This window comes from Eptesicus fuscus, chromosome 6 (genome assembly GCF_027574615.1).
Source record: "Eptesicus fuscus isolate TK198812 chromosome 6, DD_ASM_mEF_20220401, whole genome shotgun sequence".
Classification (NCBI taxonomy): Eukaryota; Metazoa; Chordata; class Mammalia; order Chiroptera; family Vespertilionidae; genus Eptesicus; species Eptesicus fuscus.
Window position 1 is genome coordinate 95353420 of NC_072478.1, and position 14461 is coordinate 95367880.

The 14461-nt window shown below is 40.8% G+C and overlaps 1 protein-coding gene across 3 annotated transcripts in view; it reads right to left on the minus strand.

Moving 5' to 3' along the window:
• Positions 1-2769: 2769 nt before the first annotated feature.
• The window catches only part of GABRB2 (gamma-aminobutyric acid type A receptor subunit beta2), a 196417-nt gene continuing 184725 nt past the window's right edge, over positions 2770-14461 (minus strand). For all 3 annotated transcript variants that reach the window (XM_008147650.3, XM_008147648.3, XM_054717038.1), the window contains one exon: positions 2770-3117. In XM_008147650.3, coding sequence (XP_008145872.1) covers positions 2770-3117 — 348 coding nt within the window. The remainder of the gene's footprint in view (positions 3118-14461) is intronic.

Here is a 14461-nt window from a genome sequence, read left to right on the forward strand (position 1 = left end):
AGCTGATAGTAATAGCATATCAGAATTGCCAGAACATACTTTTGTGGTCCCTAATTTTAACCACTGAATATCAAGCTGACTGGTCTTTGTGGACTTATAAGATTTAACACCCTTCCCCGACCCCCTCCTCTCAAACCAATTCAACCACAGTAAACATATAGTTAAAGAATAAATTCTATATCTACCATTTGTTACCTCTGGGCAAGATGAGTCAGTTGTTCCTAACTACGTGGTTATTGAATGCCAACATATGGATTCTGTTCTAGGGCATCTGTTCCAGGTTCCATCCTTTCTCCTTTTCCAGTTTCTGCTTATCACTGGGGGTAGAAATGAATCCCTGGTTATATGGTTTTGACGCTCATGCTGCGAGGTTGCTTCTCTCCACTCTAATCTAGATTACTCTGTTGACTTCTTCGGATATCAAATATTTATTATGTGACAATACCAAGGATTTTTATGGCTTTTACAATAATTACAAATAAGAGCCCACTTCTTGACTTGGGCTCAGGGTTGTCTCTAGAAAAACCATTCCAGAATGGCATTTTGGAGTTGTGCACCTGAGTTATTAATATACTCCTTCCTAGTATATGCTATTCAGACTAACCCCTGGTGACAAGGTGGCAGGCACTTTTATTAGTGTGGTGCCCCCAGATTGCTGCCTAGGTGGAAGTGTGTCCCTGGAGAAACTTGAAGAATCTCTACTCTGAGCCCATGGACGTAACCTTGGTTGGATTCTGCCCACAGGTCATTCTCAGAGGTGTTCAAGTGTATAATCAAGAAATAAGGGCCACAGTCCCTGATACAGGTGGGGAGAAAAATACCATCCAATTGTGCGCCAAATTCAGAAGGCTAAGTACTAAGATACTTGGAATAGAGGGACAATAGGACCCACCCTATTCCAAGCAGCTAAATAAATCATCAGGGGGGAAAAGCGTAACATTTATCCACAGTCTTGGCTATTATGCAAAATTAGGAAATATTACTCTGAAAAGAAGTGTTTTTGTTTTTTAAATAGACATAGCAAAGTCATGCTCCAAGAAAAAGTTCAGTCAAATCAAACTTTAAGGAAAATTAAGCAGTTCACTATTTTCTCAATGAGAAAAGCAAAATATAAACCTCATATGAATAGAAATAAAAATATATTAGCTTATTCTTCTTACTGTCCAACATATAAATTCATATGTCCAATTAGTATAGAATGAAGTACAATGACAATTTAAAACTGGAATAAAACAATACACCATGCCTACCTGATTATCAGTTAGACATTTTTCTGAAGTATCAACTGAGGTCCATATCCTTCATCAGGTTCATGTGGCTTTGTTATCCTATTTTCCACTCTTATCATATTTTCCTTGATTGGGGAGATTGCAACATACACAACGAAAGCAATCTTAAAAAGAAAACCTAATAAACCCACAAACTAACTCTACTTGTGCACATAATCTTTGAAGTATTGTTTGCTATAAAAAATAGCAAGGTGAATTTCATTGCACATAAGGAAATGGAGTTCACTAAATCTCTCCAAAGCCTTACTTTTTCTGTCTTCTAAGAATATAATCAGAATTTCAGAAGCAAGAAAAGCTGGAAAGGAACATTAATTCTTTAAAGAAGTGAACAAATCCCTCTTTGGAAATACCCTATTAAAGTCAGAAATGAATTTATAGGGGAAAATGTTGCAGAGACAGCTGATGTTGCGTGAGAATAGCAACCTGTTTGCGCTTTATATTCATATATATTCATATATTTGATAACTCTCAATCTAACCTGGATCTAAGGTGATGCTAATTTGGCTAACTTTTCTCTTGTGGGTGTCTTTTAATTAAATAAACTATATAAGCCTCTATAGGCATGCTGTCAAAAGCTTGTGAAGTTGGAACAAAAAAAAAATCTCTCATTCTACCTTTGCCACTGACCATAATATGAATAGACCAGATGCTGTGTGGGCTGATAAGGGTCATGATGCTTGCTTGCTTCAATTTTGTTCCAACAGTCATTTCTGGATTTCCCACTCTGCTCTGGGTTTTTAACTCTTCTTTTAACCACCTAGGAAATAGAGTTTTAGAAAAGTTTCTTTGGTCATCATGCATGATAACGTTTAGAATTCTCCTGGGCTCTACATGCCAAAATGGAAGACGTCATAGTTGATTCCCAGTGCTCAAGCAATCTGAAATTGGCCAACTTGGCTTCCTGAATCTCTGTCTTGACTCCCCCCATCTTGTTTGAACTACATGAGAACCTTCTAGAATCCAGTGGGAATTTTCATCCCAGGGCACCATTATCACCTTAATAAGATGGGCAGAGACCATCTTCCATAAGCATGTTCGCATGGCATTGAGGATAATGTTTCCTAAGCATGGTGCCATCTCAGCAGCATGCCACCCTTAGGAAGAAAGATGGGAATACCTGGATATGACTTCTTAGAGAAATGACTGATAGTGCTATCGAGCCTTCTAAGAATATCTTCTAAATAATTCCCCTCCGTGTCAGCTGCACACTAAGCAGATGAAGTGGAACACTCAGACTCAGTCTTGCCAGCATGCGTACAAATCACTTGCACTTTAACTGGAAAATCACAAGGCCCTTAGTGTACTCATTACTTAGCAGAAGCAACCCAAATGGTATGAAATGGACCACAGGATAGGCCAGCAACTAAGGTATTTTAGCATCACTTTTGTCCTGGATTGATGAGTTTTCCAAGTCCTACGTCAGGCTGTACAACTAGTTTGAGGAGGCATCTAGTCCTTGCTTCCCGAGGGAGGCTATGTTTTAGTTCACATAGTAAAGCCAATAGACGATGTTGAAGAAGGAAAAAACCACTGGGAAGAATATGCGGGACCACCGGTCTATGGCATTCACATCAGTCAAGTCGGGGATGGTGATTTTCAGTTGGGAGGCGCGTCTCCGCAGGCGGCTTTTCTTCTGTGCCACGTGTCGTTCCAGGGCATTTCGGCCAAAAGTATGCCTGGGCAGCCCGGCTTTCCGATACTGGATGTTGGACGCATCGTAAGCCAGCATTGTGCTCCTGGGGTCTCCAAGTCCCATTACAGCCTCAGATGTGGCCATTTCATTTTTTATCTCAAGACTGCTCAGTAAGATGTTCTCGTGGGGGTCCATCTGCAAGAGAGAAGAATCAAATGAGACAATCAAGACAATAAGCCTTTTAGATGCTTATTATAGAAGGGCATTACGATATATAGTTTAAGTAGTACAGTTGTCCCTTGAACAACATGGGTTCTAAATGCATGGGCCCTCTTATATGTGGATTTTTTTTTTCCAATCAATACCAACACTGTTTTCAATCTGAGGTTGAGAGTCTGTAGATATGGAGGGTCAACTGCATGCATTGATGTATATGTCATTTTACAGGGAACTTGAGCATCTTCCCATTTAGGTATCTGCAGGAGGTCCTGGAACAAATCCCCCATAGTTACTAAGAGACAAGTTAAGTTTTGGGGGAATCCAAAGTTAGACATGGATTTTCAACTGCAAGGGTCGGTGTCCCTAACCCCCCTGTTGTTCATGGGTCAACTTTGTATTGTCATAGTGGTTAAGAGAACTGGCTTTGTGGTTACATTATCTAAAGTTGAACTGTGGTTCTGCCATGATAAGCTATGTGAATTTCAGCTTCTTAATCTATCCAATGGTATGGTAATCTAACCCTAGAAGATTGCTATAATGATGTCATGATATAATAGACTATTGCTAGTACAATTTTCACTATTTCTACTTAGGAGACACAGAGACATAGAAGGCATGATGCCCTTTAAATAATTTATAGTCTTGAAACTAATACATAAAATATTAAGCTGTACTAGATATAAAATATATTAGGGGATTAATTACTAAATTTCAGTGCTCATGCTATTAGCCTAATTACAGACGAATTCATGATAACACTAAAACTAAAAACAGTAGGCAATATTTATTAAGCATTTACCAGAAACATTTTTGTATAACTTCATTTAATTGATGCTTAGCACCCACACTTACAAGATGTCCACCTTAAATTTGTAGCGTCGATATGAATAAGGTAAAAGAAGAATTTTGAACAATATAAATGCAGGCAACCTGTGACTTGTCAAAATGCAATAGAACTCAGAATAATAAGAAACTTGAAAAAGACAGCTGGGCAGACTGTGGGTGGTGGGGTGGTGAGTGGGTGAGAGGTGAGGGACTGCCTTGAGAGGGAAAGGAAGGAGGCAGGATTCAAGAAGAGAGTCAGTCAAGAATTGGCTGTACTGAGTTGAATTCTGGGCCCAGGGAGTAGAATTAAGGCGGCTCTGCAGATAGGGTGACCCTTTTCTCTCTTGGATGATTTCTTATTGGCCACACTAAAAGTAAAGGATGAATACTGACAGCAAGATTGAGGGATTTATAATGTTTTTTAAAGAAGGGACAATTGGGTGTCTTATTTTTAAGAAGCCCAATAGCTATAGATAATAAAACCTAGCCACAACACGTTATTCTTAATAGCAGGTTATATTTATTTTGGTGGAGAATCAGGATATACCAATTTCCAGGAAAATTTTTGAAATTCCAAAAAAACAAAAAAAAAAAGGCCAATGATAGGAACTGATGATATATGGAAGCAAGGAATATAACCAAACACTTAATTGGAAGATATAATGCTCTGAGCTTCATTAATTATGCAGAAGGCAAAAAGAATGTTGCTGAGATTATATATTATCAATTAGCTTTCAAATGTGGTTTAATGACCCTGCATTATAAATTCAAATCTGAACTCTTTTGAGAAATAGAGGCTATAAAACATGTGGGAACATAATAATTGAGCAATTAATCTCTGCCCACTGATCAGACATTCTCTATGTTTGGTTTATGGTAGTATTTTGCTGAGTGGAAATGTTAAACAAATATATTATTAAGAATAATTTTAAAAGTTTATAAGATTTGGAAATTAAGCCCAATAAATGTTGAAACACTTGGTCAAGAAAAGGCCAGGTAATAGCCTTAATGATGGGTTTGATGGCCCTACAGAGGAAAGGAATATTTAAAGTTGCATATTGTGTATCAGTCCTTTACAGAAAGTCTCACTGAATGCTCAAAACAATCCTTTGGAAAGAATTTTTTTCTAGGTTATAAGTGAAGTCATTCACCAAATTGCCCAAAGTCCTAAATGGCAGAGCTGGAATTCACACCTTGATCATCAGGGTCCAAAGCTTGCGGGGAGATGACTGGGACTTTCCAAGTTCAAGGAGGTGAGGCTGATGGAAACGGGGACCCTCCACCCCTTGTTATTTCAGATAGTTCTTTCTCTGTTATGCTCTGGGTTGTTAACTGTTATTTTAACTACCTAAGAAATAGCCACTTGGTAAAATTTCCCTTGGCTACTAGGCACGATGATATTTGGGAAACTCTCCCTCTCTAAGCATCAGGATATTTGCTTTTCTGCTGGGCAACTGTTAATAAGACCATTTATGAATATATACCAGACATGACTGGGGAAAAATGTAAATCGATAATAATAATCATAATAAAATAATAGGAGCAGTGGAGTATTATTAAGGGAAGTTTAATAATGTTGTAAGTTTAGAACAAATGACTCCTGAATAATTTGTATAATTATGGTGAGTTTCTGTTTCATTCTCTATGAAATTCAAAATTTTTCAGATAATTCTGAAAAGATACATACATACATATATATATATATATGTATATATATATATATATATATATATACATATATATATATATATATGTGTGTGTGTGTGTGTGTGTCATTCACAATCCCAGTACTGGATTAGGATCACAAATCACAATCTTCAAGGGAGATATAAGACCACAAGATTTTTGTCTGGTGAATTTTCCTTATCTATCATTCCTCTGTTACCCCATACATTTTTTAAGTGATTGGTAATTGTACATTGAATGGAACTAAAAGGCACAACTTTTCTTAATTAAATCTAAAAGAAATTTGATGCAGCAGGCTGAATGCTTAGATAAATGTGATTTTGACCACTATTTAGTGATGTTTAAAAATCTGGATTTCAATGTCCTTCAGGTAGGCCTGTATTTTTCAGTTTAGTTCACTACAGGGCCAACTTTTTTCCTACTTCACATTACATCTCCATAGCCTGATTAGGTCATGTGAATTCATGTAAGCGAGTTCTATTTTGAATACTTCTTTGTCCCCACTGTAGTGGTCAGTGTTAGGAATACACAGCAACAGGGGATAGTCCCTGCCCATGTTTGCCATCACAAGGGAATGAGGGTTCTGTGAGGTCATAGCAACAGAATGTAAGCTGGTGAAGGGAGTCAGCAAAAACTTTCCTAAATCCATCTAGATTTTCTGCATGAAGGACACTGGGGCTCAGGGTGAGCCAGGATTAGAGCCGGCTCTCACTCTGAAGTCAGTGCTCTTTCCACTCTGCTTGTGGAGGTTAGAAAGGGCAGGGACCCAAAGGAGAAGGATCAGAAAGAGCAGGCACATCCACTCACTGGACAGCTCCTGCTAGTGAATATTTTCACACTGCTGATCCTGTATTAATCATGACCTTTAGAAAAATCATATCTTCTGGGGTCCTTCAGAGAGGAAAACCTTACTCTTCCCTTTCTGCTTCTGAGATCTACCTCTAAAAACTTTGCTATCACTAGAACAACAACCTAAAACCTCACCAAGCTCATTTGATTCACCCACTAAGCCAAGTGACTTTTTGCGTGTGTCTGAAGCAGAGTATCTTTCCCTTGTAATGATTAATAAAGTAGGGTCATGCAGGTCACTGGTCCATAATGAATGAATTCATTAATTTAATCCCTTAATAGGGAATCATTTTATAAAGGAAACTTTATACATGTACTAATGTGATCTACCCATGTGAATTTAAAAATCAAAAACCAAAACAACAACCATGAGGCTGTTCATATCTGAGAGCCACTGGTGTCCACTTCGTAGGGGTCTCACCCTAGGGTGAAAATATTTATAGAAAGAGGTGAAGGTTCGAATCTGCAAACATAAATTTAAATTACTGCTTTGCCACTTAATTAGCTTCTAGCTATCCATGAATTTCTGGATTTTGATGGAAAGGATTGTTTATGAAATGCTAATAGTACTAACTCCATCCTCATAATATGTTGTGATATTTCAAGCCCTTTATGATAGCATAATAGAAACAAACAAACAAACAAACAAACAAGAGTGAAAATCATCTCAGCTCTTTTTTATTCTACTGGCTTTTCTTAAAAAGGACCACCTTCTTGCAACTACCTGGGTATTTCAACAGAGTTCACCTATATTTACATTCCAGTTCTAAACTCCACATTTGCTGACTTTTACTCCATTTATTTTGGGGGCCCTCCAAAATAAGGAGCCCTTCGAAAAGTCAAAGTTGGTGGCCTTCTCTTGCTCTCCTAGAATCCCCATGTTATATTGTGGTTGAGTGGACGTTTTTTTCACCTCTCAGACTACTGAGTGCACACTAGGTAGTTGCAGAGTGTTCTCCTTTGGAAAGAAGGCTCTGGATATTCCCAGGTGGTTAACAGTTCACTGCCTTAACATTTAAAGTTCCTTAGGCCACAGTGTCACTTTATGGACGATAAAAGATTTCCCACCCACATACTAGTGACAGTAAGTGGAAATTACAGAGTTAAGATTTCTTGGATTTTTGTATTTTCTCACTCTTATATTAAGAAATTATTTGGGGCTTACAAATCCTATTGTAATTATTTGCCATTTATATTTGTTATAGTAACACTGCCATTAGCATCAGTTATTTTATCTTTATTGCATACAGTGCGAACAAGCTTAAAAGTATAGTGGTCCCTCTGTATCCAAGGGGAATTGGTTCTAGAAGCCCTTCCCTCTCAGATACCAAAATTCATGGATACTCAAGTCCTTTATATAACACTAGTAGCCCTGCACACGAATCCGTGCGCCAGTAGCTCTCTGTCGCCCTCCTGTAGCTCTCCACCCGCTGCCCCGCCCTCCTGTAGATCTCCCTGCCCTCTCCCCCCTCCCCCCTTCATAGCTTGCTGCCCTGCCCCCTCCTGTAGCTTTTCGCTGCCCACTTGTAGTTTGCTGCCCCACCCTCCTGCAGATCCATGATCTGGTCGTTACATGGCTGGATAATGAGCATATTCCTCTCTTATATAGGATGGTATAGTATTTGCATATATCTATGCACATCCTCTCTTGTACTTTAAATCATCTCTAGATTACTTATAATACCTAATACAATGTAAATGCTATGTAAGTAGTTGTTATACTGCATTTTGTTTAGGGAATAATGACAAGGAAAAAGCAAGTCTTTCATTGTGCAGTACAGATGCAACCACCATAGACCTAACCACATAGTACACGTCAGCATTTTAGGAAGAGCCACCTTGTGAAATAAAAGGTTCTATTTTAAACAGGCTACCACAATACCTAAAGTCTTTACCTTTAGGCTGTGGGCACTCGCAGGGTAAACCAGTAAGCATTCACCTTCTTTTGGGCAGAGGCTTTAGTGGGCTCTGAAGTCAAGTTAAAAGCAGACAGGGTTAAAGGCAAGGTCACTAAGCAGTGTGATCATGGGCAAGAAATTTTAACCTTTCTGAGCCTTAGTTTTCTCAACTGTCAAATTGGTATAACAGTACCTTTTATTATTGTAGAACAAGCATATCAAACTCAAAGGTTAACACGGGCCAAATAAACAAGGCATGTGGCCCGCAGGCCACGAGTTTGACATGCTTGTTGTAGAGGTAAGCAGGCGAAGGAACTGAACTTGTGCTATATCAGATCAGGAGAGGTCTGGGATGGTAAACCAGTTCTCAGCTTAAACTGCTGTGGATGTGGTGACAGAGGGCGGCACAGCAGTTGGTCAGTCACTCTTAGGAAACATGAATGCATCAATACAGACTTGCTTCTCTTTGCTGCAGCGAGGTGGCAGGGAGCTTCCTACAGATTCTAGGCTGTGTGAATCCTCTAGTTGCAGTCTCCCAGGAAAGTATCTAAAGCTGACACCTCATTATTCACATGCCTAAGAAAAGACAGTGAGTAACGTTTCTTCCTAAGGCTTCATTCGGGGGCCTTGCTTGGTTCTTTATCCTTGTAGTGGGCAGAGGCAAGAAGTAACTCAACATGTTCCATTCTGTTATTTGCCTACAGAATGAGTTAAACTTTAAGAAGGAGAGTTTGCACCCATCAGGAAACTAGGTTTTTAGATTTATTTCCCGCTTCACTTACTTAGGGGAACTATGTCTCTCTTTCTCCAAATTAAATGCATCTATAAAGAAAGTTTCATTATGACGATAATGATAATATGAAATTACATTTCATAGATGAATTCCGGTGTGGATAAGAACATCTATAGAGTTAATTAAGTCTTGAAGATAAGATGTTGGAATCAGCTTTAAATTCTAGCTGCTCTACTGATTAGCTGGGTGACCTGGGGCAAGTTCCACAGCTTAGTGAGCCTCAGTTTCTTCAGCTTTAAAATGAGGTTACATAGCCTCCTCTTCTTTAAAATGAAGCTACATTATATGCAGGTTTGTTTTGAGACAGATTCTTTACATTTTCCAGTGAGTCCCTTGCAGTGAGTGTTGTAGTTAAATCTATCCCACCGATTGCAACAACAATAGACTGACCCCTCTTCCAGATGTGACCTGACATTGGTATTTCCCCTCCCCTTGCCTTGGATTGGTTCAGAGATGGGAGGCTTAAGTCAACTGAGCCAATGAAAAGAAAGAAAAGGTTTGTTGGAGGCCTTTGGATTGAAAAACTCCCCATTTCTCCTTCTGAATATGAACGAGGAAACACAAAGCCTCATTGCTACTGGCAGCCATCTCATCTCAGAACGAGGAAACACTGACAAGACTTTGGCTGGCTGGCTTGAGAGAGCCCCCACCCACGCCTCTGCATGCTTTGCACAGGCCAGGTACATTACAGGTGGGTGGGAAATCAGAAGGACCTCAATAATATAACTCAAAGTCATCATTTTTAACGGTCTCAGATAAAATTCAACCTATGACAATGATAATGTCAAGTATAATTTATAATTATAAAACAGCAATTTTTTTTCAAAATCAATAATCTTGAGGAAAAGTTTAATGTTCTCTTGTAGCAATTTTCATGAAAATGTCCTCCATTTACTTAAGTCACTTATGATTTGTCAAATGGCTTTCATATCCTTTATCTCAGCATCAGAATGAATTAGAAAGAGCAGGCATAGACTTCCTCATCTCAGAGAAATTCTTTCCCCAAAGTTGCAGGACATTTCAGGGGCTGACCTAGGCTTGGTGTCCTGGCTTTCTGAATCTGAATTGGACTCTGTGGCTGGTTCTGCCGATTAAAGAACTGAAGAAAGCTGTTTTAAAACAGCTTCACATGCAGTCAGTGATAAAAATGTGCAGCCAGAGAGAGAAACCTAGGTTTACACTGCAGCTTTGGTTATCCCAGCTCTACCTCTAGCTAGCTTACATAATCCTGAGCAAACTGCTGGTATTTCTAGGTTCCAGTGTCTGAACATAAAAATGAAACATCATACAAAAAATTGTTAACTATGTATGGTGGTGTATGTTAACTGGATATATGGTGGTGATCATTTTGTAATATATACTAACTAGAGGTCCAGTGCACGAAATTCGTGCATGGTAGGGTCCCTTGGGCCTGGCCAGCAATCAGGGCCGATCTGTTGGGTGACTGGCGGGGTGATCGAGGGCCCCCCGCTAGCACCTGCCTTGGCTGGCCTGGCGCTGCCTGCTCGCTATCCCCACACCTCTGCTGCCACTGCCAGTCACCTTCCTCTGCGTGGCGATTGGGGGTCCCCCGCTGGCACCTGCCTTGGCTGGCCTGGGGCCTGCGGGCAGCTCCTGCATTGAGTATTTGCCCCCTGCTGGTCAGTGTGCGTCATAGCGACTGGTCATTCTGCTGGTCGTTCTGCCGTTCAGTCGATTTGCATATTAGGCTTTTATTATATAGGATATCATCATAACATTGTACATCTGAAACTAGAATTATGTTAAATTATACCTCAAAAAACCCCCACAAAACTAAGGAACAAAATGTTGTAAAAAAAAGTAAAAGGTAATTTAAAACAACAACAAAAAAATAGAGTATTTTGAAATAAAGTTTCCTATTCTTAAGCCTGTGATAGGCATTGTGAATTGACCCCCTGGACCCAGGCAACTACAGAATTCTCAGTATAGTTAGTTGTCAAGGCAACCACTAGTCATTCCGGGTTGGTACTCAAGGTGTAACTCATGTCTGCTCCCTGGGTGACATCCATGTGTTCAGTGTGGTAGTCAACTCAGCAGCTTTGGTATCACCAGGGAGTTGTTAGAAACTCAAGCCTCACACCCAAGACCCAATGAATAAAGATCTGCACTTTAACAAGGTTCCATTGACAAGGTACCTAGATAGCTTTCATGCACGTTAAAGATTGAGAAGCACTGGCTTAAATGATCTCTGAGATCTTCTGATGTTTTTAAAGTCAATGACTGTAAAATTTTTTTTTTTAAAAGGAATTTTCAATGAACATTGGGTAGCTCTCCAAGTGTGCTAAACAAAATCTCCATCCTCCATATAATAAAAGGGCGGAGAAGTTAATTGGTCATTTCTTGTGCTCTCCTTTTGAAATGCTGAATTATTCACAACCAGGGTACCAGCTAAACCCTCAGGGAGACTGAGCTGGAGCAACAACCATAAAATCCACCTCGGCCAGGGATCCCTTGTGCAGCTGTGGGCTGATGGCTTCTGTGCATTTAGCCAATTACACGGTGAATTACCCAAATGAGCACATGCCAAATGCACCATCCACTCTCACAGCCCAACTCTCGTTAGAACTCCTGTTAATCTGACACAGCCTTGTCAAACATCTGTCCGCTCCATTTCGACACTAAATCTGAGGTCAGCAGATGGCGGGAAGGGAAAGTGACTGCACTTTACAAAGTACAGGCTGCAGGCTGAGTTAGGAAAAGAAGAAAATTGTGAATTTAGGAAGACAGGAAAGGACATCAAACCCAACTGCTGACTGGATGCTTTGTTGAAGAATAAAATATCAGCTAGATTCTGTGTAAAATATTGAAAATGCTCTCTCTCTGACAGAAAAGAAAGATCTGGGTTTAAATCCCAGGTATGCTCCTTGCTCCTGTTTCTGAGGTGGAATGCGCCTCTTGCTGTGTGAAGCTTTTCCTAAACATGCGTCTGAAGGGAACATCTCCCTCCTCGGAAACTCAGCAGCACGTACCATCCGCGTTATATGCCCTTCCTTCTGATGATCTAATGCAGTTTAAGAGAGTATTCCAGGGGCAGCGGACTATTCCATCGGACAGAGCGGGACAGTGCTTCTGAATTTAGAAACAATTCCCAAGTAACAGGAAAAGGCCGAGTTCTGTCCTTGTGGTCCCTTCCACGGTAGACATCAACTTCAGGGTTACGGTTTATCTCATGCTAACTACCTGGCAAGTCCTGTCTACGTCCTGCCTCCTGCCATCCTTGCAACCATCTGTTGAGGGTTGAACTGTAAGTCCCATTTCACCAGGGAAGAAACTGAGGCTCAGAGAGCTTTCCTTTGCTCACATGGCTGCTAAGTATAAGTCATGGGGCTTGAACTCCGGGTTGTCTCAAATGCAAAATCAAGTAGGATTGACTAAGCGAGCTCTGCCTGTGCCCTTAACCAGTGTGCTGGTCTCCAGGAGCAGAAATTTGGTCAATACTTGCTTCGTGATCAACATACTGGTGATGTTCTTTCCAAATCTGCATCCCTGGTGAGAAAAGCCTCGTGTTGTCCCGCAGCGGAGCAGAGTGAGGCTGAGGGACTCACAGGGATGAAGCCGGTGACTACAGCTTCAGGGGCCAACACTCCAAACTGCTGAACGAAAGCAACCCGATCCGGCTGAGGAAACCTGCCATGCTGCGGGAAGCAGTGCTCCCTGTTGCGGGTTCCTTCCTGCAGGGCACCCGCAGGGTGGCACCTGGGGTTGGCAGGCTTGTCCTCCAGGACTGACTCGGAGATGCTCACTCCCCTGTGGCGAGTCACACAGCAGGTGTCCTCAGTGGAGGAACCTGCTACGGTGCCCTTGAGGCTCATCTAGCTTCCAGAAATTTCTGTAGCAGCAGTTACAAGTGTGGAGAGGCAGAGACAGCTTGTTTATTGCTGAGGGAGATTTCAAAATTATGTCTGGGTCCATTTTTATGGTTCCCCGGGTGCCCTTTGCCAAAATGAAACAAGCATCAAATATCCCGCAAACCTCCTCTCAGCAGAGGCCATAAAAAATTCCTAATTTCTCCAGGAACGCACGGATGCTGGAGGTGCTGTACTTGTTGTTTTACGAAATAATTTATCATTCTTGGAAAGATGGGGAATAAAAATTTAATGCTAGTCTTTGATTCCCAAAGCTGCCCATGGAACACACAGTTTTCTTTTGGACTTTATACTTCTCAACCGTTCAGAATCTTTGCAGAGTTTTCTCAGGAATCATTGTGTTCATGATACTAGAGCTGTTACTAAATTGAATAGAATCTGAGATTTTATCAGCTGCAAAATACACCATCAACTTATTGGCAGGTATTGATAAAGAAGGAAAGAAATTAAATGTTTGTAGTATATGTAAGTATTATACTAACATCAGAAACATTACAAGTAGGTGAATCATTGCCTTAAAATTGAACCCTAGGACACATTTCTCCCGAGAGACTATGTCAGCAACCCACTACAAAGTGGGTTTGACCCCAGGCCTGATGCAACCACATGGTATGTTAGTGGTGATGTATTTGAAATGCTGGAATGGAACTGAGCATCCGAAGGGGCAAAGTATTGCCGTGTGCTTTGCAAAACCACAAAGAAATCTAATGAACAAAATAAACTGGTGGGTAAAATAGAATCAGAGGCATGGAAACATGAAACAGACTGACGAATCTCAGAGGGAAGGTTGGCGGGGGGGCGGGGGGGAGATTAACCAAAGAACTTGTAAGCATATATGCATTACCTATGGACACCGACAATAGGGTGGTGAAGGCATGGAGTGGGGTGGGAACTGGGTAAAGGGGCTCAATGGGGGCCGGGGGGCGGGGAAGCAGTACATCTGTAATACTCTCAACAATAAAGATTAAAAAACAATAAAAACCACCAAGTGTGACATATAAACTTTCTCTGCTGCTTATTAAGTTTTGTATAGTGGTGGCCTGGATATTCTGACAATAAATATATTTTCAAAATGTGATTCCTTGGTTGTGATTCTCATTCTAGGAGTCACAGCATGTTTCTGCCTTCTTGCCAGACAGGAGATGGCAGGCCCACTGCATGGGAGGGCCTCACAGAGACACTGACCAGGTGGTGACCCAGAGCAGGCAGCTTCCAGGGCTGGTCCTGCAAGTGGGTCTCATGATGAGTTCATAGATGATCCGCTTTCTCATCTATGAAATGGGGATCATATCCACTGTCAGGACCTAAAACAGGCCGCCCAAAATATGCATATTGGCACACTGATGATTTTGAATTAAAGTTACTTAAGAAACAGCCTGTGC